Source organism: Xenopus laevis, chromosome 4L (genome assembly GCF_017654675.1).
Source record: "Xenopus laevis strain J_2021 chromosome 4L, Xenopus_laevis_v10.1, whole genome shotgun sequence".
Taxonomy (NCBI): domain Eukaryota; kingdom Metazoa; phylum Chordata; class Amphibia; order Anura; family Pipidae; genus Xenopus; species Xenopus laevis.
In genome coordinates, this window is record NC_054377.1 from 138,297,972 (window position 1) to 138,324,891 (window position 26,920).

At 41.7% G+C, this 26,920-nt stretch overlaps 1 protein-coding gene across 2 annotated transcripts in view; it reads right to left on the bottom strand.

Annotated features, from left to right (window-relative positions):
• Positions 1-26,169, bottom strand: part of XB5969698.L (provisional ortholog of laminin subunit beta 4 L homeolog) — an 88,413-nt gene extending 62,244 nt beyond the window's left edge. The window contains exons 1-2 of one of the 2 annotated variants that reach the window (XM_018259108.2): positions 25,937-26,169; positions 6,782-6,880 (exon numbers count right to left, since the gene is read on the bottom strand). In XM_018259108.2, coding sequence (XP_018114597.1) covers positions 6,782-6,866 — 85 coding nt within the window. In that variant the 5' untranslated portion in view covers positions 6,867-6,880; positions 25,937-26,169. Of the gene's footprint in view, positions 1-6,781; positions 6,881-13,262; positions 13,446-25,936 lie in introns of those variants that run through there. The other variant, XM_018259107.2, reaches the window with a different exon arrangement.
• Between the last annotated feature and the right edge of the window lie 751 nt (positions 26,170-26,920).

Genomic DNA, 26,920 nt, shown 5'->3' on the forward strand with positions numbered 1-26,920 from the left:
GAAAGCTTATGGGGAAGGTCCCCGTAGGCTAACATTGGTGCTCGGTAGGTTTTAGGTGGCGAAGTAGGTAGTCAAAGTTTTTTTTAAAGAGACAGTACTTCGACTTTCGAATGGTCGAATGTTTTTTAGTTCGAATCGTTCAATTCGACGTTGAAGTCATAGTCAAAGGTCGAAGTAGCCAATTCGATGGTCGATTTAGCCAAAAAAACCTTCGAAATTCGAAGTATTTTTCATTCTAATCCTTCACTCGAGCTAAGTAAATGTGCCCCATAATGTACTCACTCACCTGCACTGCCTGTAAATCATTCACATAATAGTTTTGTATCACAGTGAGATAATTTGATTAAGTATCTGTAAGTATCTTGATTCTGTAAGTAACTTAGTTGTTAAGTTTCTGTAGGTATCTTAACAGTACAGTATTCTGTATGTATAACATTCCCTAATCCTCTTTGTACAGCAATGACATAAACCCAGAACTGCAGGTTTAGGATCCAGAAACCCTTAGGCCATCTCCCATAAGCTCCATTATAATCAAATGATTTTTTCAAAATGATTTCCCCTTTCCCTGTAATAATAAAACAGTCACTTGTACTTGATCCCAACTAAGATATAATTAATCCTTATTGGAAGCAAAACCAGCCTATTGGGTTTAATTCATGTTTAAAGGGGTTGTTCATCTTTGAGTTAACTTTTAGTATGATGCAGAGAGTGATATTGTGAGACAATTTGCAATTGGTTTTCATTTTGTATTATTTGTGGTTTTTGAGTTATTTAGCTTCTTATTCAGCAGCTCTCCAGTTTGCAAGTTCAGTTATCCAAACAACCATGCACTGATTTGAATAAGAGACTGGAATATGAATAGGAGAGGCCTGAATAGAAAGATGAGTAATAAAAAGTAACAATAACAATACATTTGAAAGCTGGACAGAGTCAGAAGGCAGCAAAATAATGTAAAAAATATAAAAAGAAACAAATGAAGACCAATTGAAAAGTTGCTTAGAATTGACCATTCTACAACATGTTTAAAGTTAACTTAAAGGTGAACCACCCCTGTGAGCAGTACACTTTCTCCCCATACCAAGCACATAATGGAGAATGGAGGCCTCATGGTATAATTCTGGTGAATTAGAAGGCCATTTTGGGGACAACGGGTCACTCAGCTGACAAGCAAAGAAGGGAGCTGAAGCATTTGGCAGCCACAATAATGCAAATAATACAATTTCCCATATCTGGTTCAATTATACAGTAACTGGCCTCCTATCTGTACTTGCCTGTCTCTAAAGCCTAATAATATCCATCACCATGGCCTCTTTTAATACTAGCAAGCTGAGTATATGGGATGCATCTTGTAAAGAAGAGCGCCCCCTGGGATTTCTAAGTGAATAGCAAGCAGGGTCAGTAACTATAGACAGTATTATCTCCACCCCATGATTGGCTCATACTAGCCTGGCATATCACACAGACGTTGTCTTTTCCAAGGGCAAGGAAATGCTCTACTGGAACAGGGTTATTACGTCTGGGTCTGGGTACACCAAACATCAACTCAACAGCCGTTCATCAGGGTTTGTTTATCCCAAAACAATTTGAGCAGTCCCTACACAAAATACAACTTTGATAAGAGCAGCGTGAAGGTTGTGTGTTCCTATAACAATATTCTATTAGCAAACTAAACTAATGAAACATGAAATAAAGATGTTGTTTTCCATTTGGTGGATATTGCTCATTTTCTGTTTTTCTCTCATTGTTGTGGAATGACCCCAAACCATATGATCTTCTGGCTGCTCTGCCTAAAGACTTGAGCCCAAATACAACGCAAGAGCTCCGTTCCCCACCTCTTAATTAAACTTGTAAGTCAGAACCATGGCAGGATGACTAATGAAACAGTCACTTTTCATCTTGATACAGTTTTTGAGGATTTGCATTATCTCAGTCCTTGAGCTTTTGTAGCCATTTCAGTATTTTGACTCCAAGGACCTCTGTAATCTAATGATGTAAATTTCAACATGACAGATTGCAGCTACTGGGAATTGAGGAGAACGAGCCAACTCATACGCTGGGGGTGATAGGATGTCCTTGAAGACTTAACAAAGAATCCAACTGTGTTAAAGTTGGGATAGGATGAGTGTTTTGGAAACTATAGGGCAAATATACCATTGAATAGGACCAAATCTAGAGATGGAGGTAAGTTTCTATATAAAGGCAACCCAAGTAACTCACCATATACTACAGGAATGGGAATTGTTATCTAGAATGCTCAAGAGCTGGGGTTTTCCAGAAAACTGATCTTTCTGTAACTTGTATCTTCATACCTTAAGTCTACTAGAAAATCATGTAATCATTAAGGGAGTTATTTACTAAACTCCAGTCAGGCTTTTTTGGGGCAAAACTCAAATTTATTTAAGCCCAATGCATCAAAAAGCCCAATCCGAAATTTCGCCATCTCAGACCTGCTGAGGTTGTGTATAAGTCAAATGCAGACGTCCCTATCCTATTTTGCGCTGGAATTAGCCCGAAAATCGGAGCAAATCCAGGCAAAAATCTGAAAAATTCAGGGTTTTCAGGAAAGAGCCTGAAAAAATTGAGCAATTCAGGTTTTTGCTAGATTTTATCAAGTTTTTACCCGAAACTGATTAAATTGACCTTTTTTAAAATAAAAAATACTGTCAAATTGTGGATTCTAGTTTTAGGCATTGGTCTGACTTTTTCATTTGAATTATCGGAAAATGACGGCCTTTCTGTACAGGGGTAATCTTGGCCCCTTTGCTTGCTGCTTGCGGCTACCAGCCCCCCCACCACCACCACACACACACACTCAACTTTTTGGAGCCGGAAGGCGTCAAGAGGGAGGGGGTCTATAATGCTATTGCGCTCTCTGCGCCGTAAAATCAGAATTTCTGGTTTGAAAGCTGGAAATTCGACTCTTAGGGGCCCGATTCACAAAGGGTCGAATATCGAGGGTTAATAAACCCTCTATATTCGTCTGGGAATTAAAATCGTTCGACTTCAAATATCGAAGGATTTTAGCACAAATAGTGCGATGGTCGAAGTAGCCCAAAAAAACACTTCGAAATTCAACGTTTTTTTACTTCGAATCCTTCACGCAAAGTTAGTGAATCGGCCCCTGTAAGTTACCAGGAGCGGTATTTTTGCTGCCTCTGGAAACCAGTGGTGCAACTCGCCTCATTGGTGATGTGCCCCTGTTTCCCTAATTCTGAGCTTGCTGGATAACGGGTTTCTGGCTAACGGATGTCATACCTATATTATGTTGCTCTGTTTAAATAGAGCACTAGCACACCTTTCTCCAGTGCCTTGTGCCTTGCTGAACCATGATTATGCCTGCCTTGTCACGTAGGTTTTATCATTGTGCCAATGAGGAATGTTGGCCTAGCGTTAATCCTGGACATCAATCATTTAAAATATGACTGGACCACAATACATAATAATGGAGCCCACCACCATGTGCCTTTTAGTATCCAGTCTAACGATTTGCTACCTGGAACTTGTTGGTCATATTGGACCTATCCAGTGTCGGACTGGGATGCCAGAGGCCCACCAGAAAACCTTAGATTGAGAACCTACTTTCCAAACTATTATTCCTCATCGCAACCTTTTTATTTTTCTACACTTATCTCTACACACTATTATACTCGATTATTAAGCCTCTTAAAGAAATAGGGAATAACCATGAAATAAGCCAAATCGTTAGATTCTAAAGGTCCACTGACACCTGGGCCCAACGGGAGTTTTCCCGGTATCCCCGTTGTACAAGTCCGACACTGGACCTATCCTTATGGCTCCCACCGAACCTTAATCTTGTCACAAATTTTGGGATTGGGGAAAATGTGTTAATTTGATCTAAATAAATACTTTCCTGTGTAAGAAATGAAGACAAACACAAACCCAGGGACAAGACCGGTCACATCTAGGCTATGATAATTCATGACTGTGTTTATTGCGGCTCACTGAGACCAAAATCCATGCAGGCGTAAAATACATTGTGCGTTTGTGAGGGGGCATGAAGCCATGAATAAAGCCGGCACGCATTCCTTTCCCATCCACTGCACTTCATAGTAATCACAAGATATATCTTTGCTGCTTCAAAGGTTACAGTCTGATGCTGCCATTCCCACTGTGATATAATCTCCTTAACCATTCGCATGCTGGCCAACACCGTTCCACTGGGGAGCACATTGCTTCTGTGCCGTCACCTTATACAATGCTTAAAATGATTGTTCAAAGGCAGCCCACAGGGTGAGCATTATAGTAAGGCTTCTGCCCGACTCTCAGATCTGTGGCCTGTGCACAAACAAGATATTTGGGACCCCCCTGTTCATGGCTGGATATTGTTCTTGGGGTTTCAGAAATGATGGATAGGGTTGTACCCCCCTGATAGCCGCCATGTATTTAGGTTTCAGAAGGACCTTTATATCTACATAAAGTCTAAAGTGGAAAATAATTCTAAACTCCTAATAGAATGTTGTCACCATATCCCACCCCCACCAATAAAAGCACTTAGTAAAATAATAATCAGTTGGACAGTGCCCTCCGATTGGAAGGTGTACTCCATGGTCAGTATCAGTAGTGAGACCTTGATTAAAGGAACAGTAACAACTAAAAAATTTAAGTGTTTTAAAGTAATGAAAATATGATGTAGTGTTGCCCTGCACTGGTAAAACTGATGTGTTTGCTTCAGAAACACTACTATAGTTCATATAAACAAGCTGCTGTGTAGCAATGGCGGAAATTGAAAAAAGGCTATATGGCACAGGATAAATAGTGGATAACAGATAACACCATTGTGTTCTACAGAGCTTATCTGCTGTGTAACCTGAGCCTTTTCTCCTTTGAATGGCTGCCCCAATTGCTACACAGCAGCTTATTTATATAAACCAGTGCTGTCCAACTTCTATGGTACCGAGGGCCGGAATTTTTCCAATCTACATGGTGGAGGGCCGATAACGGAAGCCAGTGTTAGCCACTCCCTGCTTTTAGACCACACCTGCTTTAAACCACACCCATGTTACCGCAAGACCATGTCCACATTAATAGCACACCAAAAAACCAAATGGTTGGTGCTCACTGCAGGGATCAGGGCTAGAACTAGGGGTAGGCAGAGAAGCCGGCTGTCTAGGGCGCCATCATTGAGGGGCGAACCTTTTTTCAAGCGTTTATTTAATAATTTGTTTCAGTAATCATGGTCACCCAGTTGGATGGAATCCATCTCCTTCCCCTCCCCCTTTTGCCGGCAAGTAATAGCTCCTTCTGTGCGGTGCAGCGCGATGTGCATAAACGCGTCAATGATGTCACTGATGTGTTGGATGACAGAGAGAGGCAGAGAGCTGGGGGGCTGCTTGGTGTGACTCTCGCTGCTCTCAGCCTTGCACAGTTGCACTGAACTGAAGACTTTCTTTCTATTACTGTAAAGTGTGAAGCTTCCTGCTGGCACAGCCAGGTACAGATTTGGGGCCCATATATTTGCTGTTGCTGCTGGGCGCTGGCACAGGTACATAAATTCTTGGGGGCAATATGATGTGATCAGATTTATTTTTGGCTGCTGCTGACACAGGTAAAGATTGGGGGCAATATGATGGCTGCTGGAGGGCTGTATGATGGATGGCTGCTGAGCTTGCTTGCACGAGTACAGGGGGCAGTAATATAAATGAAAAAGTGTTGTACATTATCTTGCTCTCTTTATTTTAAAACCATCATGGTAAGGAGGGAAATGGTAATTCAGGACAGGGGGGCACTGATTGAAGCTCTTGTCGAGGGAGCCAAACTACCTTGTGTCTGCCCTGGCAGGGATATCACTCATATGTTAAAAAAGTCATATTAAGACATACCCTTAAATCCATATGCCTCCTCCTCCCCTGTGTATAATACAGTACCCCAGCATATGATTAAACACCTTAGGGGCCACTAACAATAATTTTCAATTGCTAACAAACCCCCAGTACAAATACCAAAGTATGACAAACACAGGGAGCATAGGGAAGGCAGAACAGAGCAGGAGACAGGAATCAGGACCAGTCTAATATGTACTACATACAGTGACACAGTGCTGGGGCCCCATTAGCATTTTGTATAAAGTGTGAACAGGTGAACAATGTGGGCAGTTTCAGTCTGGGTCTCACGTGTGAACAGTACAGGCTTTAGGGGAGTGAACAATAGAGGTGTCACAAGTGTGAACAATGCAGAGGGATTACAGGTGTGAATAATACATGAGATTAGTCGGAATTTGAGGTTTAAACAATGCAGGGGCCAGTTAATCTCTGTAGTGATACCTTTTAAAGTTTACATATGGTAAACAGACACAGCAGGCAGACTTTGATGTGGAGGGCCACATGAGGGGGGGTCGCCAGTTGGACAGCCCTGATATAAACAATAGTAGTGTTTCTGAAGCCAGACCCAGATTTGCGGTGAGGCCGCAAAGGCCCGGGCCAAAGGAGGCATAAATTAAGGGGCGGCATAAATTAAGGGGCGGCATGCCACCCAGCCGCTGGGTAATTCTGCTCGATTCTGGAGCACTAAGTTCTAGACACTTTGTGCTCCAGTCAGATAGTATGTGCATGCGTACTCGGCTGAAATCCACCCCTGTCTGAATCAAACTCAGCAGTTTTACCAGTTCAGGGGATTATATTTGTATTACTTTATAAACATTTTAATTTTTTTTGATGTTAATGTTCCTTTAATGATTTAAACAGCAGACACCATACTACTGACACAGTGATGAGCACATTCCAGCATTCATGAATGTAAAGAGCAGAACAGAAGCAAGAGATACCTAAAAAGAGGATGAGCAGGAGCTTCTTTGCCCTGATGGATTCCCAAAGAGTCTTCTGCAACCCCGTGGATTCCCACAACTCCATCCCTCCGCGGTTGCCTGGAAAAAAAAAGAGCCTTGTTACAGTTGCTTTTCTCAAGCTTAAAGAGTTACCCCTATTTGTTAGTGTAAACGAAAGATGCCAGAATGTATCACAGGCCAAATTACTCCATTGACTCAAAAGACCCTGAAACGAAACCCATTGTATTCTACAGAGCATATCTGTTATCTGCTATGGAACCTGTGCCCTATTGCTCTGTTTCATCACCATGGCTACACAGCAGCGTATTCATATAAACTATAATAGAGCTTCTGCTGCAAATACACAATTTCTAAATTCGGCAGGTGCAAATTCGCGGAGTTTCCACGAATTTCCACGTTTCGGTGCCGTTGAAAAAATTTTGGAAAACTGCATAGAAAATTTGCCGGCGAAAAATCCACTGTATCAAAAAAATTCGGCCACGTGTCTAAATAGTTGCGCACATAAAAATTGACGGCCATCCTAGTTATTCGGACGCCCATTGACTTTAATGCATTTGGAGAAAATAGACACACGTATAAAAATTGTCGTGGGCAAATAATTTTGACGCCCATTGACGTTTCGCAAATTTTTCAATGTTTCACGAATTTCGCTGTAAATTAGCGAACTTTTAAGCAAAGCAAAACGGAACAAAATCGCCCATCACTAGTCAACAGAACATTATATTTAAAGGAATGGGGCTGAAGGCTGGCTTAGCGGTTGGCATTCTTTCCTTGCAATACTTGGGCCGAAGGCTCTATTCCATGAGTTTGTATGTTCTCTCTACACACTCCATTAAATACATTGAGCTTGATGAGATAGGGATGGATAAGTGTAAACTCCAATGGTGAAGGGACTGATGTCAATGATATAATGTATAATCTCTTTGAAGCTAAATATGTTATTGCCATATAAATAAATTATAATATAAAAAACGATGTTATTGGTCCTTGAACTCTGCAACCCTTTGCCCTCACTATTTCTGGTTACCCCACTTGATAACAGAAGATCTGCATCACTTAGTTCCACCCCCCGAAGGTTCTGATTCCTCCTCTGAGGTTCCCAAATCCTTTTCCCAGCTCAGTATTTATGTGGCACATTCCTATTACAGGACTTAAGGGTCAGGGCACACAGGCAAATTCGGGGAGATTAGTCGCCCGGCGACAAATCTCCTCTTCTTCAGGGCGACTAATCTCCCCGAACTGCCTTCCCTGCCTTCCCGCCGGCTAAAATGAAAATCGCCGGTGGGATGGCAATCGGTGTGTTTCATTTTCCAAAGTCGTCCGAAGTTTCCTCGTGAAGCAATTTCGGGCGACTTCGGAAAACGAAGCGCTCCGAGTGCCACCCTGCTGGTGTTTTTCATTCTAGCTGACGGGAAGGCAGGGGAGGCAGTTCGGGGAGATTAGTTGCCCCAAAGAAGAGGAGATTTGTCGCCAAGGTTTCCTCGTGAAGCAATTTCAGGCGACTTGGGAAAACAAAGCGATCCGAGTGCCATCCTGCCGGTGATTTTCATTCTAGCCGGTGGGAAGGCAGGGGAGGCAGTTCAGGGAGATTAATCGCCCCAAAGATGAGGAGATTTTTCGCCGGGCAAATAATCTCACTGAATCTGACTGTGTGTCTCTGCCCTTAAACTTGACCTCCCTAACTCCTACTGATAGCTGGAGACTATTGGGAGATGCTGGAAGAAGTAGTTTAACCACGCCTCTGAGATTGCAGGTTGGCTTATTTACACAACAATTAAAACAGTTTATGAGTATTAAGAATTAATGCTGTTCAACTAATCATTAAAAATTGGCAGGCCAGCCAAAGTTTTACAGCATTAATTCTGAATACTAATAAACTGTTATAATTGTTTTTAATTGCCATCCTTAGTTGTGTGGGAGGTAGAGGTGGATAAAGGTCCCCACCTGTTTATTTGGAAGTGTTGAGTACGCTTAGCGGATATAATTTGATTTATTTACACAACACCCCAGAGATAGGGGCCCAGCCTTCATGCATTGCTACTGGCCTTCCCTTCTCTAACACACCCATGATTTAATCGTCATTTCTACACATATATAGAGCGAGACAGAGAACTACACAACACCATTCCAAGAGACAGGGAATATAAATTGAAATAAAAGTAAAAGAAATTGTTATTATTTCTGGGAAAATGCCCCATTTTTGTCTCGCGCTGAAAGGAAACAAGTGATTGTTAATGGGGAGAGTGACATCAAATAGAGGAGTCAAAGTCATAAATGAGACGGATCGGAGGGAGGAACTCATTATATTGCTGAGCTGGTGCTTCTATAAAAGCTCCACTAATTGTTCCAATCAGCAAAGTCATTTCAGTTGACCCATCCGTGACCGAGTCCTGCTGGGAGGGTGGTACCTTCCTGGTGTGCGACAAAAAGGAGGTTCTATTATGTTCTGCTTCCACAATTCTACTTCCATTCCTGTAGCACAGACAGGGGGTCTGACTTCATCTGCCACTGCAGGGTCCAATATTGTAATACAGGTATGGAACCTGTTATCCAGAATGCTCGGGACCTGGGGTTTTCCGGATAATGGATATTTCTGTCATTTCGATCTTCATACATTGTCTACTAGAAAATCATGTAAACATTAAATAAACCCAATAGGCTGGTTTTGCTTCCAATAAGGATTTATTATATTTTAGTTGGGATCAAGTACAAGCTACTGTTTTATTATTACAGAGAAAAAGGATATCATATTTAAACATTTGCATTATTTGGATTAAATGGAGTCTATGGGAGACAACATTTCCATATTTCAGAGCTTTATGGATGACGGTTTCTGGATAACGGATCACATACCTGGCAATCTGTGGGTTCTGGCAAATGCCAGAGGGGCTGCTATAAGGTCCCATAGAAAGTCAGTATTTAGTGGGCTGGTGTGGGCTGATTGGGCCTCAGTGTACTTGGAATGCCAGGGCCTATTTTAATTCTCAGTCAGGACCTGCTGACACTGATTGGGCAACAGATATAAAGGCTGCACAGCAGAACAGAGAGCAATTCTCACTGCAACCAAAGCCAATTCAAGTTCAACAGCATATGGGGCATTCTACGTTATTTTGAAAGTCAGGTTATTTTAGTATCCAATGACACGGGGTCAGTTTTCCCTAAACTAGTCTGTACAGGTATGGAATCTGTTATCCGGAAACCTGTTATTCACAAAGCTCCAAATGCGAGAAGGACATATCCTATAGACTCCATTTTAATCAAATAATTTACATTTTTAGAGATGATTTCCTTTTTCTCTGTAATAATGAAACAGTACCTTGTATCTGATCTCAACTAAGATATAATTAATCCTTAAGATGGCCATAGATCTAGAGATAACGCTCATTTGGCGAGCAAAACTAGCGAATCTCTCCCCGATATGCCCTCATTGAGGTGGGCGATATTGGGCTGATCCGATTGTGGGCCCTAGGGCCCAACGAGCGGCTCATAATGCATCCAATGCGGCGATCGGATTGCGGGACCATATAAACGCACAGATGCGGCCGCGATCCAACGGGATTTTTTAACATGCCCGATTGAAACCTTTATTGGAAGCAAAACCAGTCTATTTTGTTGAATGACTGTTTAAATATTTTTTTTTTAGTAGTCTTATGATATGAAGATCAAAATTATGGAAAGATCCCTTATCCAGCAAACTCCAGGTTTTGAGCATTCTGGATTACAAGTTCCATACCTGTACCATGAACTCAGAGTCAGACTGGGCCAGCAGGACCCTGGGAAAAACCAGGTGGGTGATCCCCAGCCCTCGTGGGCCCTACCAGCCCAGACCTGCTCATTGTATGAAGTCGGTGCCACTGCCCCTGACCCCCCTGGACTGGAGGAGACTTTGCACCTGGGGGTCCGGGGAGGGTGTGGGGCCTCTCAGCCCGATGCTGCATGAGCTGTAAACCATATTGGGGTAATTTATTCTCTATAACTGAGCTTGGAGGCAAATGTATATAACAGACTTGTGCAGCCACCATAACCCTAACTGGCATTTTAATTATGATGTTGCCTATGGGAAAGGCCTGGGTGCTAATCATGAAAAGGTACAACCGTAGGTGAGACCCCCTTGTCTAGCACAGCTGGCATCTTACATAGTAAAGTGTTTCAGTTTATATAGGAACTATGCTTTGTCTTGTCTTGTTGGACAAGGACTTGGGTCTTTGAACCAGATGTGCCAGTGTAGTTGAAACAACACTGTGTATTTAAGACTATGGGACAGCAAAATGCAAAGTTGCTCACTGCTATTTACAGCTAGTCTTTTCCTAGGCAGGCCATAAAAATGCAGGCTAAATATTATGTATGTTAAGTTCCATCCTTGGTGCAGAACATCTAAAGGGCAAAAATAATATAAATGCAAGTTATACACTAAATGGCAATGTGTTGGGAGTTTCCTAAAATGAGAAGGTTTTTGTAGATGACACGTTGTCTAATTCTGGGCAGTGTCATTCTGTGGCTACTAAAGCAAATAAAGTTCTGTCTTGCATAAAAAAGGGCATTAACTCAAGGGATGAAAACATAATTCTGCCTCTTTATAGGTCCCTGGTGAGGTCTCATCTGGAGTATGCAGTGCAGTTTTGGACTCCAGTCCTTAAGAGGGATATAAATGAGCTGGAGAGAGTGCAGAGACTAAGTGCAACTAAATTGGTTAGAGGGAGGGAAGACTTAAATTATGAGGGGAGACTGTCAAGGTTGGGGATGTTTTCTCTGGAAAAAAGGCGCTTGTGAGGGGACATGATTACACTTTACAAGTACATTAGAGGACATTATAGACAAATAGCAGGGGACCTTTTTACCCATAAAGTGGATCACCGTACCAGAGGCCTCCCCTTTAGACTAGAAGAAAAGAACTTTCATTTGAAGCAACGTAGGGGGTTCTTCACAGTCAGGACAGTGAGGTTGTGGAATGCACTGCCGGGTGATGTTGTGATGCTGATTCAGTTAATGACTATAAGAGGGACTTGGATGATTTTTTGGACAGATAATATCAAAGGCTATTGTGATACTAAACTCTATAGTTAGTATAGGTATGGGTATATAGAATTTATGTGAAAGTAGGGAGGGGTGTGTGTATGGATGCTGGGGTTTGGAGGGGTTGAACTTGATGGACTTTGTCTTTTTTCAACCCGATTTAACTATGTAACTATGTAACTATGTATGCCTACACCCAAAAACTGTTTTTGCATAATCAAAGAACATGCCATTCTAAGCAACTTTCCAATATCATTTATTAAATATTTTCCATGGTTATAAAGTGATTAGTAAAAGCCCATTGCTATTGAAAGCCGTGTTTGTTTGTCCCTATTCTCCGGTGAAACAATGTAGCAGTTCCATTTTCCTCCTGGGCTGTCAATCAGCTGCCTTCTGTTACATTGTATCAGGAAAAATAGTCATTACATTTATAAATCATTTTAAAACCACTAAAACTTTTGTCTGTTGGAAAGTTGCTATGAATGATATGTCCTTTCATCATGTAAAAAAAACTGTTTATGGGTGATGCTCCCCTTTCAGTTTTCTTGTGGTTAAAACTAACCAGTTTGAGTAGGTATCTAACTGCACTTTCTGCATGTGGATATGCATTGGATATTATATAGCCCATAGTTCTGTAGTACAGGAATAGCCCTTGCACAGATATAAGGCACCAATAAAACTGGATTGAGACCAATCCCATGCGAGACTCCTGCATATTTGCAATGGAAGAGAATGCACAAAGGTTCCTTACAGGCTGAGACAATAGTAACAATTCACAGAGTTCATTAAAAAAGGAAATTAAGCATAGTCCCATGTGTTATTGTGGGTAATAAATTGGGCTAACGATCAATTAAGTTGTAAGGTTATAGAAAAGGATAGGAGCAGAGTTGGGACTCTTGTTAATACAGGGAGCACAGGGCTCCTGTTTAAGGTGGGATTCTGGGAGTTACAGTTTAACAACAGCTGGAGGTCAGGGTCCTAGGCACTGGACTTTAAAGCATCCCCTTTGGCAACTGACACATGCCTAGGAGAATGGGCATGATCCGGCGATACCCACAATCCTACTTAGCTCCACTACTGGACTTAAAAGTATCTGATGGTGGGTTTTGAAGGATTTTTTTTTTCTATATATATTTTAGATATGGCCCTGCTGGAGGTTGCAGGTTGGACATTATTAAAGCATATACTGAACATTGCTAACAATGCAGTGTAATTTGTCCATTATACTTTTATCTACATGATCTATGATTCCGAAAGCCAACAGAAAATAACATTTCTACCATATCCAAAACAATAGCAAGGGTCAAACAAGAGTAAGTGCATTCCAGCTGCCCATAAATCCCCATTTTCCCCTCTTAAATAAACTCTCCCCATTGCCAGGCTCGGCAAAAGTGTATAAACAACAAAAACAAAACCATAGAATGAATAATTCAATTAAATCTGTTACCTTGGACTAAGCCAGGGCTCACGCCAACAGACAACCTTGTTTCTACTGCCAATGAATCCCAACAGCGGAGAAAATGAAAGACTATCTTATCTTCCAGCTTTGCTCTGAGTTCTGCCCAATTCACCTCCCCAGGAATACAGGGACGTGATGCCAACTGGGTGCGTGAGAACTCTACAAGTGGCCAAAGAAACAAGCAGCCAGGGAAAGAGAGGGTAAAAATAACGGGACTGCTCTCCCTCCCTCCATCCCCATCCTAAATGGAGTGATTCTTATTCAAATTGGTACTGTCACTTTGCAATGGGAAGGCTGAAAGGGGATAGGAGCGTTTCCAAGCTACAGGAATGTAGCTGATTCTTTCTGCTCTGTGGGTCATACACTAAGCCGGGAGCCTCCATTGCTTTTCAGCTGCGCCCCAGACCTTAATTATGGCTGCAAATTTAACTGAAGCCTCAGCAAGATGAGGATTTGCAGAATTTGAGTTACATACTGATAGAGAGGAATAAAAAGGACAACATAAAAGTCAATCAGAGAGTATAGATATACTGGTTCTCACTACTAGAAACACGTCCACCTGAATGATCATCCACCGTCATTGCACCACATTGCTGTTGCAGTATTGGAGGTCTACACTATAAAATCCAAAGTTTATGGATGCTCCATCTAAAATGCAACCTGTCCCTGGAAACAGCATTAGGACAAAACACATTGTTCTGAGCATGGGCCTTTTATAGTTGAGCAGCTGCATGCAAAGCAATACCAAGTGTTGGCTGGAGTGGTGTACTGGTCATCACCATTGGCTCTGGAGCAGTGGAAATGTGTTTCTGGAGGTATGACTTTCACTTCTCCATCTGGCAGTTTGATGGGTAAGTGTAGGTTGGGCAGATGTCAGGAGAACACTACCTGCCTGAAGGTATAATGCCAATGATAACGTTTGTAACTGCAAATGGGATGAATTGGAACTCCCGATTGTGAAGCAGGCCTGATCCCTGATCCCTGAACACAGGGCATACTCGTTTTGTGATTTTTAAAACATGTTCCTAATGTTCTTAATTGTGAATGCTATTTTAGTGAGGTCCCAGCAGGGGGCATTCATGCTTCTGATGAAGTGACTTAGCGTCACGAAACGCGTTGAGCCTGTTTTCCCTTTTTCCCCTGCCCGCCACTTTTTAACTTGTTCAATAAAGATGGATCGTTTTTAAATCATTCCGGTTCGCACGTGTTTATACAATTTGGAGGTGCCCGCAACCTTATCTTCTTGGACTGACCCTGACATTAGTGTCCAACATCATTAATTTTGGCCAAATGGGAGCAATGTATGGAACAATGTCCCAACATCTAGTGGAACCGTCCCAGAAGAGTAGAAGTTGTTATAGCGGCAAAAGGTGGAATATTAATTTATTAATATATTATATATATAATATTAATCCCCTTGATGTGGGAATGAGATATTGGATTGGGTAAGGTTGGCTTATAGTAAAGATCAGTGATCCCCAACCAGTGGCTAATGAGCAACATGTTTCTCACTAATCCCTTGGATGTTGCTCCCAGTGGCCTCAAAGCAGGTGATTATTTTTGAATTCTTGGTTTGGAGGCAAGTTTTGGTTTCATAAAACCTAGGTGTACTGCCAAACAGAACCTCCTGTAGGCTGCCAGTCCACATAGGGGCTATGTCAATCAAAGTCCTTATTTGGCACCCCAAGGGACTTTCTTCATGCTTGTGTTGCTTCCCAACTCTTTTTACATCTGAATATGACTTACAGTATGGCTACAAAAGGTTGGGGACCCCTGGTATATATGGAGCAGACTTTATTTTTATTTTTGGAGCAGACTTTATTCATTTTATGGTGGGGGGGGGAAGCTCTTAATGTCTGTTTTGTAACAGGTGCAAATTGTGCCCTGGTAACTCACAGCAACTAATTAGAACATAGCAAATACTGGTTCAGTGCAGGGCAAAATAAATACTGTAAGCAAACATCTATTTGCTGTGACCTGCTAGGATGGACATTGTATATTTTCGGATATCATTTCCCTTAAATCCTTTACTCTCAACACTTATGGTATCTCTATGGATGTCATTTCATGCACTGTCCCTGCCCCCCTTCCATCCTCAGCACTGTTTTTTTAAGCAAATGACCAATGTTGGGCTGAAGGCTTTTAAAAATATATTGGGACAGTTTTTTGGGCCACCCTCCACAGATGACTTCAAAGGCCCTCAGATGCCTATAATAAAAATATGGCCCTATATTGCAACTACATAGATACATCAAAAGCTGAAACAGGTGCAGTAATTTAATTGCATTCAGTTTCATGAACCCAGCCACAGGAGCTAGAGCCTTATGGGGCGCAAATTTGAACATTTTAGTGGTCCTTTAAAGGAGAACTAAACCCTAAAAGCAAATATGGCTAAAAATGATATTTTACATACTGCTCTTATTGCACCAGCCTAAAGTTTCAGCTTGTCAATAGCAGCAATGATCCAGGACTTCAAACTTGTCACAGGGGGTCACCATCTTGGAAAGTGTCTGTGACACTCACATGCTCAGTGGGCTCTGAGCAGCTGTTGAGAAGCTAAGCTTAGGGCTCGTCACTAATTATCCAGCAGAAAATGAGGTTCCCCTGTAATATAAGCTGATGCTACAGGTTTGCTGATTATTAAACTCTGATGCTAATTGCACTGGTTTCTGTGCTGCCATGTAGTAATTATCTGTATTAATTACTAATCAGCCTTATATTGTGACATTTCTATTCTATGTGTACTGTATATTGTGAGTGGGTCCCTAAGCTCAGTAAGTGACAGCAGCACAGAGTATGTGCAGTGAATCAGCAGAAAAGAAGATGGGGAGCTACTGGGGCATCTTTGGAGACACATGACACAGGAATGGTTCACCTTTAAGTTAATTTTTAGTATGGAATCTCCAATTCTAAGCATCTTTTCAGTTGGCCTTTAGTTTTTTTAAAATTAGTTGCCTTCTTCTTCTGACTCTTTCCAGTTTTCAAATGGGGTCATCTAAAAAATGCTCAATAAGGCTACACATTAATTGTTATTGCTACTTTTTATTATTACTCATCTGTCTATTCAGACCACACCTATTTATTTATATTCCAGTCTCTTCTTCCAATCAATACATTGTTGCTAGGGTTATTTGGGCCCTAGCAACCAGATTGTGGAAACTGCAAACTGGAGAGCTGCTGAATAAAATCAAAAAACGCAAATTGTAAAAAAAATGAAAACCAGTTGCAAATTGTCTCAGAATATCACTCTCTACTAAAAGTTTATTTAAAGGTAAACAACCCCTTTGCTATGGGCAACTCTGCAGTTTAGCACCTATTTTAGTAAATAAGTCCACTGTGTGTGTGTGAATATAAAGAATGTAATATTTATATTGAGGGGTGAGACAGGGCAGGTTCCCCAGCATACAAGAGCTGCATTTCCCAAGGTAAGCTGTATGGCATCTCACAGTGAGGGCCCCGCTTTACTATTGAGAGTAAAAACTCATGAAAGGACATGTTAAGACCCCATGGGCCTCTTCTTCTTTGCTATGTTCAGGAAATTAAAAAAGAATGCAAGTTAATTAAAATCGGTCCTATCACTCAATATTAAAAAATGTATTTAAAGTAAAGCTTCAGACAATGAGGAGCGCTGCTTGTTATATTCAGCCCCCAAGTGTCTGGCTGAGAGAGGCAGCTCTATTGGAGGGTCCCCTTCATTTAATCTCCTGCAGGAAGTACCTCCGTATTCTGCGCACACTTGGCACACAAAAAAGGGGCAAAACCCCGTGACTTTAGGTCAGAGCAACATCTACTTGAAAACCTAATTAGTCTTAACACAAATCTGTGTCTCAGTGGGTTAAAGAGACTCTTGTCAAACACATTTTCCCCCCTAAACAAAGGCTGAGCTTAGAGCCCCCCATGCTTACAGCCAAGTAGCAGGATATTGCAGGACAGGGACACATTGTTCCATTTTTCCATGTTAATGCTCATGAGCCGTTTCGCTGCTTCCCTTCCCCAGCAATACATTCTACTGACCCTCACAACTGCCAGCATGTCCCTTTCCATTACTGGTACGCACCCCGGGGTGGCTGAACCCAAGTACAATAACATGTAATCAACACTTTTTAAAGGGGTGCTTCACCTTTAAGTTAACTTTTAGTATGTTATAGAATGGCTACTTCTAAGCAACTTTTTAACTGGCCTTCATTTTTTAGTTTTGAATCATTTGCCTTCTTCTTCTGACTCTTTCCAGCTTTCAAGAAGAAAGCGGCCGCCCCTTGTAACTGGCCACTCGCTGCCGCCTGAGGCAAGGGTTTCACCTTGCCTCATGGCAGAAGCGGCCCTGCCAGTGGGCCCGAGACCCCCAGTCTGACCCTGAGTCTTTTAACAAATCAGTGCATGGTTGCTAAAGGTAATTTGGACCATAGCAAACAGATTGCTGAAATGGTAAACCGTAGAGCTGCTGAATAAAAAGGTAAATAACCAGTAACGTAACTAGAGGGGGGCGAACACCATTTTCTGCCCCCAGAGTCAGTGGCGCGCGAGCTGCCGGGGGGCTCTGGCCTAATCGCACCCCCTGCTCCCCCGGTAGTTACACCACTGCAAATAACTCAAAAAACACAAATAATCGAAAATAAAAGCAAATTGTCTGAAAATATCACTCTCGAAATTATACTAAAATTAGTTTAAAGGTAAACAACCCCTTTCAATATAATATCTTCCACCAGTGGTAAAGGGGAAAGTAACCCCTCATAGGTGTAGAGGGCTACCAGACTGGAGTCATGTGAAAGGTGATGCTCGTGGGGACCAGGTGAAATAAAATGTAAATATTATATAGCTGAGGTACATGGGAAATTTAGCCACAATTGTATAGTAATTGTTTGGCTTCTATGGGATTCTGGATCTGCAGAACTTCCTTGTTGTATGTTATTTAAGGATCCAGTGAAGACCCTAGTGCAGGGGTCAGCAACCTTTACTATCAAAAGAGCCATTTTGCCCCCTCTTCCACTAAAGAAAAATAGTCTGGAGCCGCAAAACATAAAACAGCTTATAAACTTTTAAAAGTTTTACCCTTTTTTGTTACAACAACAGAATACAACAAACAGAAGTGCAGTGTGTATGTCTAGGCCTACTTTGAAATAGCCATATTAAATTCTAGTGTTCTCATCTGTTTGATGTGACTTTGTTTCTGAAGCTCCATGCTGATCTGTCCCTCTCTTGAGTGTGTGACCACGGTAAGGACCACGATGAATCAGCTTGCTGCGATTTGGTCTTGGCCTGTCACTCATGGGACATCTATACAGCCCTTGCAACCCTACAGCGGTCGCACACTCAAGAAGCCGCCAGCAGGTTTGAGGGCTGTATAGACAACGTGACAGGCAAAGCCGCAAGACCGAGCCACAGCAAGCAGGATGAAGAGCCGCATGAGGCTCCGGAGCCGTGGGTTGCCTACCCCTGCCCTAGTGACTAAAGTGGTAGTGACCAAACTTGCACCCCTTAAGTCACCTCAGCGTTCCATGATCTTCATAAAAGCGCTCGTCCTTCGGCCTCGTGTTTTATATGGTCATGGAACTCCTCGCCACTTATAATATCCTTATATTTTACAATAGGGACTCCTTTATTCACTACATTGGTCACTATATTACGGATGCCCAATGAAGCTAGTCCATGAGGCACTGTTATAACGATATCAATCAAGCAGGATTGGAAATACTACCAGTGTCCTCTCAGATGTCATCAAATAACAACTCCCAGCATCCCCTGAAAGCCTTCATCTTACATGCAGCAGGTTGCCTATAACCTGTTTAATATAAAGTCAATTTTAGTGGGCAAATTGTGGGTAAAATGGCGGAACGCTTGCTTTGACGTGCAGAGAAATAACTCTTTCATGAAACATCTCACAGATTCCAGAGGGACATTGTTTTACTCAGGAAGAAGAACACAGGAAAGATCCTATTCTTTAAATCCAATTTGGGTGGGTAAAGTATCCCATTAAATAAGGGTCAGAGAGATCACTAGGACACCGGTCTCTAATAAATAGTATTTGCAAGATCCCAGGGCCAGCCAGGATCTAACCTTCCCATGTAGGGCTGGCAGCAGCTGGGAATCTTGGTTTTTCAATACAATTCATTTAGAGACAGACTTTCTCCCAATTCCCCCTGAATGAATGTGATTATGCAGAGAAAGGAGAGAGCAGGGTGCTGCCCCTGGGTCACAAAGCTCTTATTTTGCAGAGAAAGGATCACTATCCATGGTGACAAAAAGCAGAGGAAGTGTAAATAAAATGTTTATTTTCTGTTAACTCTGCGATGGCCAGAGCCGTCTTAGCAGTATAAATTTCCATAGTCATAGTCTGTTTTAGGGTAGGTCAGAAAGGACCCCCAGCATGGGAGGGGTCCCCTGGTTAGTTTAAAAGACTTTTTAGATTGATGGGCGAATTTGTCCTGTTTCGCTTTGCGGAAAAATGCGAAACAAGGAAAAATAAGCGAAATGGAATGAAGTCAATTATTTTGTTGCGCGTCAGTTTTGACGTCAGCGACAATTGTTATATGCGTGCCTTTTTTGCCCAAATGCATTAAAGTCAATGGGCACCTGAATAGCTTTGACGCGCGACAATGTTTATGCGCATGACTATTCTGACGCGTACCCAATTTTTTTCCAATGCATCTGATTTTTCACCGGCGATTTTTGATGATTTTTGGCGGAAAAGCACGGAAATTCGCACTTATTTGCACCTGGCGAATTTATTTGCCCATCACTACTGGCTATATCTGGCACCTTATCCTCCATACTGTGCCCCTTACACTGTGGCTCCTCCCCCTCTGTGATGTCAGCAGCATTTTCAGGTTGGTCTATGTCTTGTTTGGGAATATTAAATATAGTGGTGCATGGCAGGGACATTAGATTGTAAGCTTCACTGGACAGGCATTGATGTGAATGATGTATAATCTCTGTAAAGTAATATTTGAATAATAATAATAATAATACACAAAGCATTTTGGAGACAGAAAGAGATTATAGAATTCCCTGCACAGTCAGGTGGTAACAAGAGACGTATTTGTTACAAAATTGGCCACATGCCTTATTGGCAAGAAATAATTAGTAGTTATGAATATTACATAATATTGTTCATTACTACTGGGTGTATTATTGGTTGTTAAAGGTTGGGGAACTAGTGTATTCCTCCTGTTATGGCTGCCCTTCCCTAAATCAATGTATAGACCAGAGCAATGGCTGAACTATATAGACTTAAGTCTCTGTGTTATTTATAAATGGAAATTCAGAAGGGTCAGGATGAGGTGGGAATAATACACCTATAATAAGCCCTCTACTCTATATTATACTACAGTAATATTCATATACCATAATAAGATATTCCCATGGCTCATGCTGCAGACCAGGGCCTCCATCTGAATACCTGACACTCATAATGATTTTTACGTCTCCTATTCTGCTGAAGGGCTACATAGGTATGGTACAGGTATGGCATCCCTTATGCAGAAACCTGTTATCCAGAAGGCCCTTGATTACGGGAAGACCATATCCCATAGACTCCATTTTAATCAAATAATTAAAATTTTCAAAAATCATTTCCCCTTTTCTGTAATAATTAAACGGTAGCTTGTACTTGATCCCAACAACTAAGATATCATTAATCCTTAATGGAAGCAAAACCAGCCTATTGGGTTTATTTAACGTTTACATGATTTTCTAGTAGACTTAAGGCATGAAGATCCCAATTACGAAAATACCCCTTTTTTTTGGAAAACCCAATGTCATCTGTATAATAGATACATATACCTGTACAGATCTGGCCTTGATTATGCAATATGACAAATAAACAGCCGCTACAAGAAGTTGCACAGAAATGCTATAAACCATAGAATTGCCTTAACCCCTTTCCAAAATAACAAGTATTTCTCGCTCAAGTAATTGTGGGCAAGAACATGCAGGTCACTTTGTAAATCCAAAGAGAGAACAGTATAGACCCCTTATTAGATTCACTTTTAGTATGATGCAGACAGGGATATTCTGAGACAATTTGCAGTTCGTCTTGGGGTTATTGAATTATTTGAATTATTTCGGGTTTTTTGTGAGCAGTTTGAAATTTCAGGAGCTATTGGGTTGCCAGGGACAAATTTACACTAGCAACCAGGTGATGGTTAGAATGACAGCCTGGAAGATGAATGGGAGAGGGTTGAATGCCAAGATAAGTAATTAAAAAAGTAACAATAATAAAATTGTAGCTTTACAGAAGCAATAGTTGGTTGTCAGGGTCAGTGACCCCCATATGAAAACTGGGAAGAGGCAAAAGAGGAAGGCAAGTGATTCAAAACCTACTTTAAAAAAGATGCTCCGATAGGGTATGCCAGGGATCCCCGACCTTTAGAACCTGTGAGCAACATTCAGAAGTAAAAGGAGTTGGGGAGCAACACAAGCGCGATAAATGTTCCTGGGGTGCCAAAAAAGGACTGTGATTGGCCATTTAGTAGCCCCTATGTGGATTGTCAACCTACATTGAGGCTCTGTTTGGCAGTACATCTGGTTTTTATACAACCAAAACTTGCCTCCAAGCCTGGAATTCAAAAATAAGCTCCTGCTTTGAGGCCACTGGGAGCAACGTCCAAGGGGTTGGAGAGCAACATGTTACTCACGAGCTACTGGTTGGGGATCACTGGGGTATGCTATAACATGCTGAACATTAACTTAAAGTTAAACTCCCCTTTGTGTTGTGCAGAAAGCAAGTTGCAGTGAGTCTGAGCTGACACCTACTGATTGCCCAAAACTGCCCATTTTGTACAATAGCTGCCATTAAGGCACACATATATAAACATACATATAATACGTGCACGGAGAGGTTGATAGTGGAAACAATGTTAGCCGTGCCTATGGCAAACACGTTCCTGCCCCGTGACCCATTTTTCTATGGCCATCCTGATTTCTATGGATGCAGCATCTGGAAAGGGGCAGGGTTAAGTTCAACATCATCTTTTTTTATTTTTTAATGGGAAAGGCAGCAGGTATGGAAGTTAATTATATTTTTTCAAAATTCAGATTTTTAGCTATAAAGCTGCCACTGATCTCATGCAAATCACAGCAGGCCACTATGCAAACAGTAACCCATGTAATAAAAAGGCAGTCACTTCATTACGCCAGCATATAGATTCCTAGTATTTTAGGCGTGGCATGTTCACTGCAGTTTAGCAGAGGTTGCCGTGGTGAGGCATGGGATATTTTGATTTCATGGGTTACTGTTTGCAAAATTTTGGGGGACAAACATGTAAAATTCCCCAAATTGGGCTCTATTGTACCTGCACTATCTGCACCTCTAACATGTCACACACATTAGTAGCTGCTGCTTGTAGCTGGCTGGGGTTCACTTTTATCCTAGGGGAAAACTACAGAATGCTTAAAGGAGAACTAAACTCTAAATAAGAATAGGGCTAAAAATACACTGAACTTATTGCACCAGCCTAAAGTTTCAGCTTCTCAATAGCAGCAATGATCCAGGACTTCAAACTTGTCACAGGGGGTCATGTGGTGTTTATACAAATGGCCTGTAAATGTCACTGTGCCCAGACTTATACTGTGCATACTTCCTAACAGCTAAAAAGTGAAAGTTACTGTTGTGTAATGGCTGCATGAGAGCCTGCTAATAAAGCACTGTTATACTCTACTCATCCTCGGCTACCCAAAACATAACAGATTGGCGACGAGGATGGGATCTTCTACCTCTGAAGCAGCCTGCACCTTTTCTTCCAAACCCTGGTGAGCCTACCATACCTTTTACTGCTTGGATCCGTATGTTTGAAAATGACATTATTGCTGCTGACCAAGGGGAGATTTCTGCTGCTAGAAAGCGTGCTTTACTTATTCACTGCCTGGGAGCAGAGGGACAGCGTATATTCTATACATTACCATTACCTGATGATTCTTATGAAACTTTTTTGTGCCAAGAGTAAATGTGGTTGCTGAAAGATATAAATTCCGCCAACGTGGACAATGTAATGGTGAATCCACAGAACAGTTTGTAGCAGCTTTGAGAGAGCTGGATGTTACATTTGAGTTTGGGAATCTAAAAGATGAAATGCTAAGAGACCAAAGAGTGGAAAAAAAAACTCATCTCACATTAGAGAGAGACTGCTCCTAGAGCAGGATTTAACCCTTGCAAAGGCTATTATAGTTGCTAGCCAAATTGAAACAGCAGTGGCAGAGGCTAAAACTCTCAGTCAGGGAACTGCTGGGAATGTACAGACTGTGAATTCAGCACTGTGGCCTAATAATGCACAGTCACAGGCAAAATACAGTGCTAAGGAAAGGGATTCACCTATACTGCAAAACCATACAGTAAATACAAATAGAAAATACTGCTTTTGCTGTGGTTCAACACAACACACTGCAAATTATGTTACATGTCCTGCAAAAGCTAAACGGTGCCGCAAATGCACAAAGGAAGGACATTTTGCTAAGATCTGCCGTAGTTCTACTAAAGATGTTCATGAAGTCACTACTACAAATGTCACAGTATTAAGTGTGGATAAAGCTGGTACATTTATTCCAGACAAGTTTATATGCACTGTCAGTGTCAGTATTGCTTCTGCTGACAAGGGACACTCCATTAACCTGATGCTTGATACAGGTTCAGCTGTTTCTATACAACCAAAGGAGATTTTCTTGAAATACGTTGTAAAAGATCTGCTTGTTGCACCTGCCCTAAAACTGGTCAGTAACTTAAAGGATCCAATCCCTGTGTTGGTTGCTTGCCAGTGACTGTACAATTTGAATCAAATATTGCAAAATGTGACTTTTACATTGTGAATAAGGGTACTGATATACTTGGAAGGGATCTCTTTGCTGTATTAAACTTACAATTAGTTGACGGTCTCATTATTACAGCACCAGTGCCTGCCACACAGCCTGTGTCTAAAATTTCACCACAAAACAACACTTCACTGGGTTGTGTAAAGAACTTTGTACACAAAGTTAAGTTGAGACCAGATGTAAAACCAGTACCATTCTCTGATTCAGCATGGGAAAAACTTGCTATTGATATTGTCGGTCCTTTTACAGATGCTCCTATAGACTGTAGATTTGCTATAACCTTGATAGACTATTACAGTAAATGGCCTGAAATTGCATTTGTTTCTCATATAACATCAGCTACAGTAATAACATTTCTGTCTACAGCCTTCAGCAGAGAAGGTAATCCAAATGTAAAAACCCAATCATCTCCTGCTGTATTATTACATGGCAGACAGATGCGCACTAAGTTACACGTTGCAGACATCAAACTTCCACAAAATACTGTGCCTACAAAATCATCTACTGCTGACGTTGTGAAAGGTCAACAAGCCAAATGCAAGGCTTATACTGACAGAAAACGTGGTGCCAGAGAAGTACACTTTCAGCCTGGATCTTTAGTCAGAATTAAGAAACCAGGAATACTGAAACAAGGACAATCTAAATTTACTACACCACTTGAAGTGAGACACCAGCAAGGACCATACACATATGAACTGTCTGATGGATGCATATGGAATGCAAGTCGTCTTGCTCCTGTTAGATATGACTTTGGAGAAGCTCCATTTGATGAAGGACATTTTCCTACTCCTGATGTCAACTGCAATAGGCCTGAAGAAAGGGAACCTATAAGGCGTACTGAGAGAATCAGAAAACTATCTGCATGGAACCAGGACTATGCGATGTGAATAATGTATATTATTGCTTTAAGATGTATTGTTGTTGTTTATTACATTTGCCCAAATGCTTTCCTACTATAGGGGGAATATGTGGTGTTTATACAAATGGCCTGTAGATGTCACTGTGCCCAGACTTATACTGTGCATACTTCCTGACAGCTTAAAAGTGAAAGTTACTGTTGTGTAATGGCTGCATGACTCTGCTAATAAAGCACTGTTATACTCTACTCATCCTTGGCTACCCAAAACATAACAGATCACCATCTTGGAAAGTGTCTGTGACACTCACATGCTCAGTGGGCTCTGAGCAGCTGTTGAAAAGCTAAACTTAGGGGTCTTCACTAATTATCCAGCAGAAAATGAGGTTGGTCTGTAATATAAGCTGATGCTACAGGGCTGATTATTAAATTCTGATGCTAATTGCACTGGTTTCTGTGCTGCCATGTAATAATTATCTGTATTAATTACTAATCAGCCTTATATTGTGACATTTCTATTCTATGTGTACAGTATATTGTGAGTGGGTCCCTAAGCTCAGTAAGTGACAGCAGCACAGAGCATGTGCAGTGAATCAGCAGAAAAGAAGATGGGGAGCTACTGGGGCATCTTTGGAGACACAAACCTTTACTGCTAAAGGGCTGTGGTTGCCTTGGGCTGGTACAGAAGCACAAAACATAATGTACAACATTTCCAGCTACTTTTTTAGTTAAGCTTTAGTTCTCCTTTAAGAAGCAATGAAACTCAAATCAAGTTTAAAAATATCATTTCACATGAACAATTTAAAGTGTTGCATTAGATTTGACCTGATATGTGCCCCCTGGCACTGGCACACTCAGCGACACACCACAATACATTGTTACACACAGCAATGATCATTTTAGTGCCAAGTTCAGTGCCAGGCCCCAGGCTTCTCTCAGGCTGGGAGAGCAAAGTCCTATGACTTGAAAAGAGAAAAAGTAAAAGTAGGAAGTGTCGGAATCTCACCTGGATTTCAGGAATCCGATCTAAAGACCATGCGAGATTGTAGCACAAACAGAGATTTTCCAGAGCAGGAATAAGGAATGTGCCTGCTCCCAGCCGTGGGGATTATCGACCTTGTGATCATTTCTCCATGGCGTGGGGTGTACTCCCTGCACCCTGCCGCACACACTGGGTGAGAGGTGTGACAGCTACTAGAGGAATACCTGCTGCAGGTACCTGATATCTCTCTCCCTCCTGTTCTCCCTACTGAAGGAAGCAGGAATCCTGCCAGGGACTGGGAGGGACCATAAGTTCTGGCTGCCCTGAGAAGGTGTGGAGGCAAACATAGGTATATAATTTCTCCTATTGTTAGCTCTAACCTTTGATATACACTGCATAGAGCTCGGCTTCCAATTTCATTGCTCTATGAAATGAGGCATTTCCCAATAAAAAGAGCAGTGCTAAAGCATGAAACCTTGCATTCTGATTCCAGCACTATAGTGTGATACAGGAGCAGTAGTAAGGGTTACTGCTTCAAATTCAAGGGAGTGTGGCTGTGGGATAGCAGGTATAGTAGGGAGAGATGGTGCCTATAGTAACAGTGGATAATAGTCTCTGGGAAGGGAGTGTGACTGTGGGATAGCAAGTATAGTAGGGAGAGATGGTGTCTATAGTAACAGTGGGATAATAGTCTCTGGGAAGGGAGTGTGACTGTGGGATAGCAGGTATAGTAGGGAGAGATGGTGCCTATAGTAACAGTGGATAATAGTCTCTGGGAAGGGAGTGTGACTGTGGGATAGCGGGTATAGTAGGGAGAGATGGTGCCTATAGTAACAGTGGATAATAGTCTCTGGGAAGGGAGTGTGACTGTGGGATAGCGGGTATAGTAGGGAGAGATGGTGCCTATAGTAACAGTGGATAATAGTCTCTGGGAAGGGAGTGTGACTGTGGGATAACAGGTATAGTAGGGAGAGATGGTGTCTATAGTAACAGTGGGATAATAGTCTC